Source organism: Populus alba, chromosome 10 (assembly GCF_005239225.2).
Source record: "Populus alba chromosome 10, ASM523922v2, whole genome shotgun sequence".
NCBI classification, from domain to species: domain Eukaryota; kingdom Viridiplantae; phylum Streptophyta; class Magnoliopsida; order Malpighiales; family Salicaceae; genus Populus; species Populus alba.
Genome location: NC_133293.1, coordinates 21515496 through 21528475, shown reverse-complemented (window position 1 = coordinate 21528475; position 12980 = coordinate 21515496). Strand labels below are relative to the sequence as shown.

At 38.7% G+C, this 12980-nt stretch overlaps 2 protein-coding genes, 1 long non-coding RNA gene and 1 pseudogene across 3 annotated transcripts; 1 reads left to right on the top strand and 3 right to left on the bottom strand.

The window, feature by feature from the left end:
* Positions 1-1067: 1067 nt before the first annotated feature.
* Positions 1068-2163, bottom strand: LOC118059809 (protein FAR1-RELATED SEQUENCE 3-like; annotated as a pseudogene).
* Positions 2164-2432: 269 nt separating this feature from the next.
* LOC118060152 (ethylene-responsive transcription factor WRI1) lies at positions 2433-6677 on the bottom strand. Its single transcript, XM_073411578.1, has 6 exons — positions 6203-6677; positions 6025-6107; positions 5643-5731; positions 5166-5290; positions 4995-5071; positions 2433-3220 (listed from the first exon to the last, which is right to left on the bottom strand). The coding sequence occupies exons 1-6, from the start codon at positions 6400-6402 to the stop codon at positions 2544-2546; spliced, it is 1251 nt and encodes a 416-aa protein (XP_073267679.1). The 5' UTR covers positions 6403-6677; the 3' UTR covers positions 2433-2543.
* Positions 6669-7401, top strand: LOC140955974 (uncharacterized). The gene is made up of 2 exons (XR_012170805.1): positions 6669-6841; positions 7016-7401. It is a non-coding gene; the product is annotated as an uncharacterized lncRNA (long non-coding RNA).
* A 366-nt stretch (positions 7402-7767) lies between these two features.
* LOC118060151 (uncharacterized) lies at positions 7768-12948 on the bottom strand. The gene is made up of 8 exons (XM_035073310.2): positions 12192-12948; positions 11796-11969; positions 11590-11688; positions 11296-11403; positions 10667-10798; positions 9599-9736; positions 8888-9121; positions 7768-8436 (listed from the first exon to the last, which is right to left on the bottom strand). The coding sequence occupies exons 1-8, from the start codon at positions 12687-12689 to the stop codon at positions 8038-8040; spliced, it is 1782 nt and encodes a 593-aa protein (XP_034929201.1). The 5' UTR covers positions 12690-12948; the 3' UTR covers positions 7768-8037.
* Between the last annotated feature and the right edge of the window lie 32 nt (positions 12949-12980).

Here is a 12980-nt window from a genome sequence, read left to right as displayed (position 1 = left end):
GAAATTTTACCCCTGTTTCTCCAGTTGTTGTCTTGGTATCGTGGAGCTGGAAAAAATAAGCAAAACAATAATGAGTTGAAAAAAAAATCAAGCCTTGCATGCATAATTGTCTGTCTCAGCTTTTCCAAGTGGTTTGTAGGACAAACAAAAGAGTAAAACTTTCAAGTGACCAGATGACGCAATACTACTCATTTGAGATGTTACGTGAAATGAAAAATAAATACTAACATGATGGTTCACCGAAAGGAGGAGCAACAAAAGAGAGATAGCCCATGTCAAAGTTGTGCCGCATATAGCATATCAAAGAGATTTTCTATAGAGGATGCTGCTAATAGCCGGAGTACAGCAGCTTGTGAGCTCACATGTATTTATATATATATATATATATATATATATATATATATATATATATAATTTTTTTAATCACAAAAGTGTGGAGCTTATTTTATACAAAAGAAATGCGTGTATCAAATGAATCTATTCAGACCATAATATCAGGAATTATTAGGGAGTGCTAAAAAAATACAATCTGACACAGAGTGTTTAGCCTTACTGTTTTACCAAGTTTTCACAAACAATTATAATACAATCTGGTTTTGTACCTTCAGATTCATGACAGCAACTCGATTAGCCGGAGTTGAGAGCTGCTGGCTAATGTAGGCCATGGATCTCAACATAGGCTGCAGTGTGACCTTGGTTAACCTGAACTATACCTCTGTCTCCCCTGATGATGGATTTTTACCATGATTAACTAGAGCAGTGACAAGAGAGGTAATTGGTAGGTTATATAGCATGCACAAATAAAATTGAAAATGCTAAAATAATAAAATGAATGCATCACACCATGCTTAGTTAATTTGAGAGCATATGCGGGAGCAAAATGAACTAAATAACAGTTAAAACTTCGTTGGACATGGCTACAACTGTGAAATAATATGCAATCCTTGTGCAGAAGAAGCAGGTGGGGTGCTTCCAAAGAGCACAATTGGCATCAATTTCAAGCAAACAAAGTGTAGATGGCTAGAGAGAAATTCTGAAGGACAATGTAATGGTTAATTTTACAAAAGTCAAGAGCTCAGTAAAAGAGAAGACGAGTATACCTTCAAGTTGAAAGCAGCCACCTCACCAGCTGGTGTCAAAGTCATGGACCCATAATTAGGATTAAACCGAGGTGGCATGGCATTCTGCCAAGGCCACAATGACGGGATCATTTCACGAGGAGTAGTAGGGGTTTTCTTGTTGTTTTCTTCTTGACTATTTCCACTACCATGCGAGCTAGGAGGTGTGACCTTAGCAAAGCTTTTCTTCACAGAAGCAATCTTTTTTCCACCCTCTTTTAAATTACTTGTCGCTGCATTGCAAGTCTCAATGGCAATTGCACCTTCCTCTACATATTTAATAGCTTCAAGGCACAGATTGTTAAAGCGAGAGGTCAGAGTATCAAGACCTTGTGAATCTGCACTCTGTTCCTCTGACCCAGTTCAAGTTTTTGCATTCCTTGTCCATCGCTTCAATATGTAATGGGACGGAAGGGTAAGAACGTTTGTTACAGGGAAGACAGTCAATACATGTCTACAAATAACGTCACAATATTCAAACATCTGGCAGCTACAACTTGCTTGCATCTCAGATGTTCTCAACGTCACTATGTATGCCCTGTCATTATGCTCATATCTTGCAACCCTGTACTTGGTGGCCACCCCATCTCGCTCAATCTTATTTGCTGTATATACAAAAGCTTCAACTAGTTCTTCCTGAAACTTTGCGAATACTTCCCTGGTATAAATATTTGCAGCCTGTCGTTCCATTGGCGATGGCGTCTTAAGTACAGGAGCGGTGCAAATTGTATCGTAGGCTGCTTCTATTTCCTTTTCCAGAGAATGTTCGAGCGAAAGTTCATACTGTTTAAAGAACAGAGGTATTGTGGTCTGTTGATTCACATACCCCATCAAAGAAGGAGCTGATACCATGATTTGAAGAAATGGCAGCAAAGAAAGTGTTACGAAAATAAACTGGCGCCCATTGTTGGCGAGCATTATACAGAGCTTGAAGCTCACTCGATCATTCTCATCCTTTCCTTCTTTAACTATTTACAAATTTCCTACCCCAACCACTACAAGTATGGATTTTGGGTGGTTTGCCTAGAGCCCGATCGAGGACCATGGGCTTATCATTTTTTTTCCTTAAGAAGAATTTTTGTTCATCTTATTTGATAAATTCAAGTCATTTAGATGATGAGGATCTAAAAATAATTTTTTGCCCTTTCCATATTCCTCCCTAAGTTTACAAAGAGAAAAATCAGCTCAGAAAATTGAAGATGGAAAAAAAATTATTCAAACTTTTTTTTTTTTTTTCACTTTTTAACTCATATTTTCTTTTAAAGTAATTAAGAGAAAACAAACATGAAAAATGAAAAAACTAAGGATATTTTGATCCTCTTTTTTTTTTTTTTTTCTCCCCATCCATCCACCCACAACAGAACCCAACAAAACAAAATCTAAACAAACCTTAGCAATCCCCAGCCTTGGAAGCTCAAGAAACACTCAAACAGAATAGTTACAAGAAACAGAGGTGGTTGTTGAACTAGTTGGAGAATTTGAGACAGAATCAGACAACAACCTGCCCTTCCCGCTTTCACTTTCCTCGTCAATGCTCCTTGTAACACCAACCTCTTCAACTCCTCCTGTGCTATTATCTTGTAATATGTAGCCGGCCGGATTGGCCTCATTTCCATAGCAACATGCATCGAATATCAAGTCAATGTTGTCCTCAAACCCTGTATGATCGAACAAGTCCGGTAACTCGCAGGAATTTTCGAGAGGAAGATCGGGCATTGTAAGGCTCAATCCCGAATCCATACAAAAGCTCCATGCTAGCTCGTGCTCTTCAATGGTGTCCAGAATTACCATAGGAGGCGTGCCATCCAAGCTTGAATTTAGCTGTGAACATTGAAGTTGCGAAGACGACGAGACTATCTTTTGTTCTTGTTCCTCTTGTTGTTGTGGTGGTGGTGTTGGTTGTTCAACTTCCACTTCCACTTCCACGCTGGAATCAATCGAGTTGTTAAGAAGTTGTTGTTCTTGGAGGATTCGGTCTATAGGGATGCCTTTCTTCCTCAACCGTTCTATGTAATTGCTAACATCAAAATTGGTCACTGCATTTGCTCCTCTATACTGTATCGCCGCCATATCATACGCTGCCGCTGCCTCTTCTTGTGTATCTTTACGGAATTAACAAACAAAAAGTAGACAAGCAAAATCTGATCAGTGAATTAATTAATCAAGCAATCAATAAATTAAGGATATGCGAGAAGAAAAGTAGCTTTATGATACAGAATAAATCGGGGTTGGTTGCTTTAAATAATAAAGCTAGATTGGGAATTCACATGCTCACTGCATAGTATTTTAATAATTGCATTCAAATCTCACTTTTTAAGTGTTAAAAAACTATACCAAGCAACACAGCTAACCGAGTTAGTTCGCTTGATCGTGCCCTAGCTAGTTGCTGAATAAGACCTTGCTACATAATTAGACAAGTACAGCATCAAGAATCAGCCGTACTTAAAGTTTTTCAACCAAAAAGAGTGTCCATTTCCAGGCATGTAAAGCTCCACACCACCTTGCCTTTTCTCTTTTTGAAAATTTTTTGATGGGGTTCTTCTAGGTGATCGGTCCTCTTTTTGGTGAAGCTTTTTTGGTTAATATCAAGGGCAAAGTTTATTTTAGTCCTTATTCACAGATCCCGATAAAAGAATTCACAAAGGAGGGCCTAGAGTGATTTTAGCTTGTGCTGGCTATTTAACTTCCAGGGACCGCATTGGAAATCCTTGGAAACTACAAGATTAAAGCTGAGTGATCTTAAACTACAAGGACCAAAGTGGAAAGTCGCTGAATCTATAAGGGCTTTACCCCAACTCTTGCACCAAAAATGGTGTGAAAGCTACCTCACCCATGTGGCCATGTATTCCCTTCTAATGCAAAGAGACAAAATGAAAATGTTCAGACTTTAAGGCCACCACCATCAATCCGCCTTCGACTGCCATTTCTCCTAGTTAATAAGCAATCCAGGCCTGCCATGGGGGTCACCAGAGGCCGACACCATTAACAAGGGCCACTAAGGTGGCTAGTTAATGCCTAATTTGTGGGCATATAAGCCTTACCCTGTAGTAGATGTTCAAGCCTAAGGATGCACACCACAATGTTCTTGATGAACCCTAGCACTGGTCCCTGCACTAGCGATGGAATGCCCCAGGCTTTTGCAAGCAAAAAGATTAAAGATCTAGGGTTTTCGACAAAACTGACACGTCCTTTTTTGTCATGGTAAGGGCATGTCACCTGACCTACTGATGGAAATTGAATTGTGGGCGTCGCATATTATACTAATTTAGTAATCGGAGTGGCATGGTGATCTAAAAATCCAATCCTTTTTAGCATCTAAAACGGTAAATCTAATCCTGGGCCCTGGTGCATTTGCAGGTGCTCCTACTGTAAACTGAAAAACAGTTCAAAGACATCTAACCTTAAAGTTTGTTTCCAATTTAGTCCCCCACAAACATTTTTATCACAGAACCTGCCATTTTGACAGCATGGGAAAAGGGTTTGTGCCACGTTAGCTTGAGTGGACTCGCACTGACAGCTTTGAATTTGGCATCTACCCAGCATAATAGTTGCCCCTCCTCCCCTATTCGACCCCTCCTCCCCTATTCGACTCATCCAAAAGAAATCCGCCTTTCTAAAAGTTTGTCAATTCGAGTCGGGATAAATAAAAAATAAAATAAAAATAATTTTTGGAGTCAAATCTCAAACCAAAATTTCCAATCTGGGAAAACTTTGGAGAAAAAAGCAAAGTCAAAAGCCAAGTTGTATTCTTCCTAAAGTATACACACTCATTCATGCAATATTCTCCATATCCAAGAAAAACAGCAAATCGTTACTATCTCATGGTAAGAAGGTATAGTTTCCATGGTCACAGTAAAATGAGGGAGAGGAGCGTACTGTAAGTTCCAAGGTAGAGATACTTGTTCCCATAAACTCGTCCAATTCTAGCTTCCCATCGGCCATTATGATGATGCCTGTCAGATTTCAAGCCAAGCCAGTCGTATTGATTATAACCAGTGCCCAAAAATCAAGCAGTGAAATGAAGCGGAAGAGAAAGGCGGCGTTTACCTGGCCACCCCCCGGTATTTGGAGACTCCTCTAGAGAATCCACTGCTCCGCCGTCTAAGAGATGCCAAGTACTCTTCTTTAGTCACCTTTTGCATCTCTTCCATCTCTTTTGTGTATGTTTCTATCTGCATCACCACCACCACCAATTAATATTCAAAATAGGCTTTGAAATCCTGTTTTGCTCCCATCACACCTTTAATCCCGTTTAGTTTTATTGATTAAACGTAAAATTTTACATCTATACCACTGAAAACTACAACTTAATTAAGAAAAAAATAATCTTTTTATTTCAAATTATAACCGCATAGCTACCAAAATCCGAAACACACAGTTTGAAAGTTATGGCCCACATGCGTGCGCCGGATCCATGTAATAATTTAAAATGTAACGATTTCAAAGAAAACACCAAAAGAGAGTACGTGGATGTTGATAATGGTCAAAGCTTGAAAAGAAGTCAAAGAAACAATATGAGGTTACCGGAAAATTCAAGGTTGTCTCTGACCCCCAGTACTTCAGGGCAGCAAGATCATAGGTGTGTGCGGCTGCCTCCTCATTATCATAGGCACCTACGTGTCACATACAATCAGGACCCATAATCTTTATTTTGGTTTAAGGAAATGAAAAGGGATTCTTATTATTATATATATAAATAGATAGAGATCATTAAGGTGGAGTGCTTACCCAAATAAACTAAGCAGCAGAATGTGAAAGTTGCAGTGACAGGGATGATTTTAAAGATTAAAACATGGTCAGAACACGAAAGAAGATGGATTAAAAATATATAATTAATATATGTATAAAAAAAGATTATAGATCTCCTTGGTTTTCGTTAATCTTTAATTAATTAAGCAAAATTCACCTTGTTTTCCCTTCTTGTTTTGAATGCTGTTCCATGAACTCTTATCCCAAAGATGAGCTTCAAACCTTCCTGTCCATCTATGTCTGTTCTTGATCAATCAACAAAGAATGTCACACATGCAAATTTTGAAGACCCCACAGGAAGAAAAAAAAGTGACACTTGAGCAAGGTTTTGGTACCTGGTGACTCCTCTATAAATGGAACTTCTTTTGCCGGAGTTATGACTGTTATTAGCAGCAGCAGCAGCAGCATTCTGGGATTTGCCTTGATTGCTCTTTTGATTCTTTCTAATGCGTTTGGCCTTTGGTTTCTGAATGCTTTCAGAGGCAACACAAGAAGATGAGGAGGAGGAGGAGGAGCAAGATGAGGACCTCTTCATTTACTTCTTCTTTTGGCAACGTGAGAGCACAAAATATGATGGAATGCAAGCAAGAGTTGTCAGAGGAAAAAAGATGGGTCTGTGCTATATTAATTGACCCGTGAGGTCTCCCTTGTTTTCCTACTCCAGTCTAGATTTTGTGACTTTGGGAATTGGAAGGAGTGTATTTTGGCAACCAAAAGTGGTTTACCAAAACAAGGAGAGACAGTGGAAAGGGTAGAAGCGGAGGTGAGAGGTAATAAAATAACACACAAAACCAAGACAGGGGAGGGGAGGGGAGGCCAATTGACTAGAGCATGTTTCTTGGGGGTTAACTTTATAACCCGACACGGGGTTAAGGATTTCTGAGCTGGGTTAGTTAACCTTGAGTTCAATCTGAGGCCTAACACTTGGCTAATACGTGCAGCCATGCTACCAATAAGGATTTTCTGCCTCTACAGTAAGTTTGTTTTTTTGAGAGAATCTCTTCTTCTCTCCCACAACTAACCATCTCCTTGTTCAATATAAAAATGACTGCAGGGGCTAAAAAGAAAGAGATATGTCAGTGATTTGCATTTTTATTTTGATTTTTACTGGTTTTTGTTGCTGCTGATGGGTTGGCTTTGTGTGTCAGTTACTTTGGTGAGCTTTCTGTGTCTCGCTCCATAACAAGGGACGTGTGAGTGAGGACATGTCCGCGGAGGTGTCAAAGTTAAATTCATGCCCTCGGTCTTTGTTCTTGTTACTGCAGAACAACTGGGACACGAACCATGACAAGGTAACGAAGATCGCATGGTCCACGCTCCAAGGCAGGCAGGCATAAATAGAAATAGAAATCATTGCCAGTTCCTATATCGTTGTTTTTCTTTTCTTTTCTTTTTATTTATTATTGGAAACAACACAGCAACCTGGAAAAAAATATATGAAATCTGTTATAAAATTACCAATTTGATCACACTTTTCTTATTCATAGCATTTAGCTTGTTTTGAGATGGAAAAATTGAAAATCATTGGAACATATATTTCATGTCCCTCTATTCTTATTCTTTTTCTAAAAAAAAAACACACAAATTAACTCTAAAACAACTATCATAGATAGATAGAAATAATTTTATTGTTTTGTCGCTTCATTAATTTTCACACCTTGCATCATTATCCCCTTCTCCCATAAACAAGCTCCTGTTTTATTACATTAAATAAATCTAATAGAAAATACAATTTTGAGGCTGAAACAAGTCTAAATAAAATAAAAATAAATAATCAATTCACAATATCAAATATAAAAACAAACAGTGTATAAAATATAAGGGTCAAGTAAAGTTAATCGACTTCAAAAATACCCGACTCATGATATCCATTTTTTAAATTATCTGACTTTGATGGATGAGGTTAAATGATGCAAATATTGCATGTGGAGCCTTTTTGTTTTGAACACCCATGCTTAAAATCACAATATGAGCTTACAGGCAACTACAGAACGTGCTTGAAGGAACCCTTTTTCAGACAACACGCTTGTTTAGGGGCCCTAAGTAGAGGTCTCAGGCTCTCAGCCCTTCTACATAAATCACATGCCTGAAAGACTATAACCCTATTGCTTACAAAGTTCTCCACATTCCAGATGGTCAGAATGAATTTGTAAGAATCTAAACACATCATTTAGATTACGGCAGCAAAAGGAGAAAATGAAACTCCCATGCCTCCATCACATAGTAGCATACTGCCCGACTGAATTCTGTTATTAAGGAACACTGTGTCAAATAAAAAGTTTTGCCTCGAGGCCTGTGAATTATATTCATCCAGATCGAAGTGATTTGATCTTAAAATCTTTGAATTGACGCCAGTTTTTTCCATGTCTTTCTCAAAGCTTTTGACATACTTCCTAATATCTTGCTGAACTTCGATGGAATCATTTGGCTTGCGTGCAAAAGAAAACTGAAACCTCTGACTGTATGGTGTTTCTGAGCTGTTTAGAATGACTTCATCTAGAGTAGGCTCCTTGCTGCTGCCAGTGGCTGACAACACTGATGCACTGTAGCTATGTGCACTAACCAATTCCTGAAAGCATTAACATAATTTATTACTAGGCTAAGATTCTACTTTTGTTTCTCCAACATAACATTGCATGGAGTGTCTGAACGCTTATATTCAACCTCACTGTCTTGAACCTTCCTTTCTAGAAGGAAAAAAAAAAAACAGAAAGCAAAGGCAAGGCAGGATGATTCTACTCTTGTTCCTCTAACATAACGTGCATGATGTATGTGGGTGCTTATATACTCCTTTACCACTTCAGCCTCGTTGTCTTACAGGGTTTTTTTTTTTTTTTTTTTCTAGAAGGAAAAATAAAGCAGACAAAGCAAAGAACAGGACATGAACAAACACCTCCATGAAGAAAAGGAATTAAGTTTAAAATGAGATGGCATCAGTATCTTTTGAAAATAAATCACCAATTCAGCCAATTACATTTATTCAGAATAAAGATAACAGATGAATGTTGAGAGGCAAAAACCTGTTTATTGGTAGTGAAACTTTTGGGATAGCAGTTTGCTGCGGCGTTAGAACTTGCTTGGGAAAAAGATGCACAATCACCAACAGGGGAAGCAACACCAACAAAGTTTATTGGTGGATCCTCTGGCGATGAGAAGTCAGAGCTATCAAATGTTGACAGCGACACACATTCATCAAAATAAGCCATGGCTTCATCTGTTAATCGTTTTGACACCTTCCTTCTTTCAATGCTGGACTGTCATCGGAGCAGCACAAACAAAAAAACAGTTAAAACACTCATCTATATGCTAATGACATTGAAACTTCCCAGCTGCTAAGCATGTGGAGGCTGAACCTTAGTGTGAATGAAATGAAAAGTAAAAACATGGCTTAAATCATTATCAAAACCACCTCTCTAAGCCAACGATCTTCAGGGGGGGTGAGAGAAAGCAAGAGAGATCATAACCAGATATGATAGAAATTACAATTAGTCTCTTTACTTGAAAGCATGGATAATCAAGTTCCATATTTTAGAATATCAACCATATGCGGAACATGTAAACTTGGATTCAGAAGGATATTGACTGGATGTGTGGGATATTGTCCCTAACTAAACATATTCAAATGTTTTCTCCTTCTGTTCTACATCAATGCTAAACGTGTTTTTTAATGCATCTAGTGTAAATAATACTTGCATGAAAGCCGCACATGCGAAAATACAAAAAGGATGTACCTTTCTTCCAGCACGGGGTTTCTGCACATTTGACGTCTTAGGATGTGGAAGCACTTCCTTCAAGATTCTACTAAGCTCTGAACCACGGTGCTCCTCGACAGCCAGGTCTGCTCGAAGCTTCCTTGCCCGTTCATGGGACTGCAAGTTAAAAAGAGATCTGATTTGCAGGTGTCTGATCCAACTAAATTATAGAAGAGAAATGAATAAGCATAAAGCACCACAAACATGACATCACAGAAATTATGGATCTCGGTGCCTATTTATCAAAACTAGGAAACAAGAGCAACCCCCAACCCCTCCTGTCATTGTCATTTCTAACATTTGAATCTAGAACCTACCCCAATCTCATCCCTCCTCTCGGTGCCTATTTATCAAAACTAGGAAACAAGAGCAACCCCCACCCCCTCCTGTCATTGTCATTTCTAACATTTGAATCTAGAACCTACCCCAATCCCATCCCTCCTCTCGGTGCCTATTTATCAACACTAGGAAACAAGAGCAACCCCCACCCCCTCCTGTCATTGTCATTTCTAACATTTGAATCTAGAACCTACCCCAATCCCATCCCTCCTCTCGGTGCCTATTTATCAAAACTAGGAAACAAGAGCAACCCCCACCCCCTCCTGTCATTGTCATTTCTAACATTTGAATCTAGAACCTACCCCAATCCCATCCCTCCTCTCTTGAGCTTTTAAGTGTTCATCAAGTGGCAGAATAAGTAGAAAACATGCATCAACCATTTTTAAATTCATCTCTACATAAGTTTCATCAGGTCAAAACAATCATAGATTTTCTTCGAAGAAAACCTTACTCCACTCAGTAGTACAGTGGGTACAAAGCACATTGTAAACACAAGCATCAACCATGCATGTCAAGTTTCCCCTAACTTAATTTGAAACCAGAATCTTACACACACCAGCTCAAATCGAGCAAATGTCAAAGGTTAGCAACTTTATAATGATTTCCTATGATTAATCTAACTTTTCAATCACAATCTCAGTTGAAAGTGAGCCTATGGTTAATCTAACTTTTCAATCACAATCTCAGCTGAAAGTGAGTAAAACTTACCTGCTCAAGCTTATTGGCATATTCTCTTCTGATGTCCAAAACTAATTCAACTGCACTTGGGTTGACTAGATCAGGAGGAATATCAGTCACATTGGCCATTGCAATTGCGGTAGTGTTACTCCTTCGGATAGTCTGAACTCAAAACAAAGTTCAGAGTGAATCATGAACAAGCATAAAACATGGAAGCAAGCAATAAAATATGAAGACTGGAGTCACATGTGCAACCAGCAATTAGAGCAGGTGACTATATCCATGTAGGCACAGAAAAAGAAGACATGGTAGAGTGAACACAGCCTAACACATTTTCCCAGAAAAGAAAAACAATGGAACCATAAAATCCAGCAGATGCTCCTGAAATTTAACATCCTAGCATCAAATATCCAACTTACTGACCAAAGAGTCAAGGCAATATGTCATGTTCCAGGTTAGCAGGTCAGGTAACTAAGGTCTCTTGAAATAAGGGTGTGCCAGCACTTGTTGGCAAAACTTAAGTCAAGCATTCATAACTAGTAAAGCATTATAATAGACATCAAGGAATGTTTTTTTTTAAGGACATCCTGCATGGAAGCAGCACAACTGAAATCATATAAGAACTAAACATTTATCACCCATGAACCACAGGAACTTACACTTTCTAAGTCATTTTGGATGTCAGCAATGGCACGTCTAACTTCAGACCGAACAGTTTCATATATTCGACTAGAGGTGTCATCTCCCAAATTATCCCCTTGGAATGACTGCAACATGAGGTCATAACCAAAATTACTTTAGGATCATGCATCTTATCCATTGATGTTTCAGAACCATTCACATAAAAAGTCTGCATACAATCTCATGCATTAACCATTTAGAACACTAACACATAAATAACTCCAAACCACTCATGTCCAAACCAATTAAACATGACACCATTCAGATCTCACCTGCATTTGTTCACAGACTGCTTTGATGGTTCTCTCTTCAGCTTCTGAAAATGAGCTTCCCAAACCTCCATCTTCCCAGCTCCTAAAAGGCAAAGAAGGCTAGAAAGAAAAAACAAACAAAACAGGAAATGTCATTTAACTAAACAGCTTCATTCAAGTCGCATTTATCAATGCCAAAAACATAAAAGCATTTCGTGAGGCAATACCAAATCTGCAGCAGATCCATCTGATCGCATGAGCGAACTGCTCATCTTCTCAAATTTACTATCGTAACTCCTTCTCGCTAAATCACTATTTCTCCCAGCATCTGACACATCACTCAAACCACCACTCCCATTTATATATTTCATCAACGAACTCCCTTCTTGTTCAGCATCACTCTGTCAAGAACAACAATCAACAATAAACAAAACATGCTTTGCTACTCTCGAATTCAATCAATAAAAACCAACCTTTCACAACAAATAATTTCAAAATCCTATTGAATTCCAGAATTGAATCAGTAAGAAACCAGTCTTTCAGAGTAAATAACTAACATTTCTTTGCTATTCATGAATTGAAAATGAAAAGAAAAAAGCTTTCCAGAAAAACAAAAGCCAAACCTCGGAATTCACGAAATGGCCTCCAGAGCCAGGAGGCCGAGACACAGACCTCCCTCTAGAAACAGGACCCCTAGACAAACTCCTACCAATCCCAGAAACGTTTCTTCCAGCATCAGCCTTTCTTGACACGGATCTCCCTCTCCTACTATCACCAACAGCATTCGGCTTTGTGGGTGCACTCTTAGACTCTTCCTTGTCAGCCACAACTTCACTGACTTCTTTACCAGGTGGATAAACATTGCTCCAGTAAAGCGGGTTGTCTCTTTTAATCAAGAAATCTGTGGACCCTGTTGCTGTTCCTTCTGCTGGTGTTCTTGTTGTTGAACAAGTATCAACAAGATGGGATCTTGAGACTGCACTCACACTCCTTGATCTTCTTGAGGGTACTGTTTTTCTTGGTAAAGCGTGCTGCTTTGTTGAAGTTTCTTTATCTGATGTTGCTGCACTTGTTGTTGTTGTTGCCCTTCTTGATGTGGATTTGAAGGCTGCCATTGCCATTCTTTCTTGGTTCTTTAACAATTGCTGTGAATTAAAAAAAAAAGAATTAAACAGGTGAAATGGGCAACAAAGTTTTTTACTTTCCAATGTAAGATAAGATTGAATCAAGTGAAGAGGATAGTGTTCTCTGTGTGTGTGTTTTTAAGGTATGTTCGTTGATAATGATGGGGACATGGGAACGTCTGTGTTAAGACAAAAAGTTTTTGTGGTATATTTGCAGAAAGTGAGTTAGCTGTTGGGTTTGGTCTTGTGTTGTCCGGTTTCGTTTTTTTTTTTTTTTTTCACTCAGGT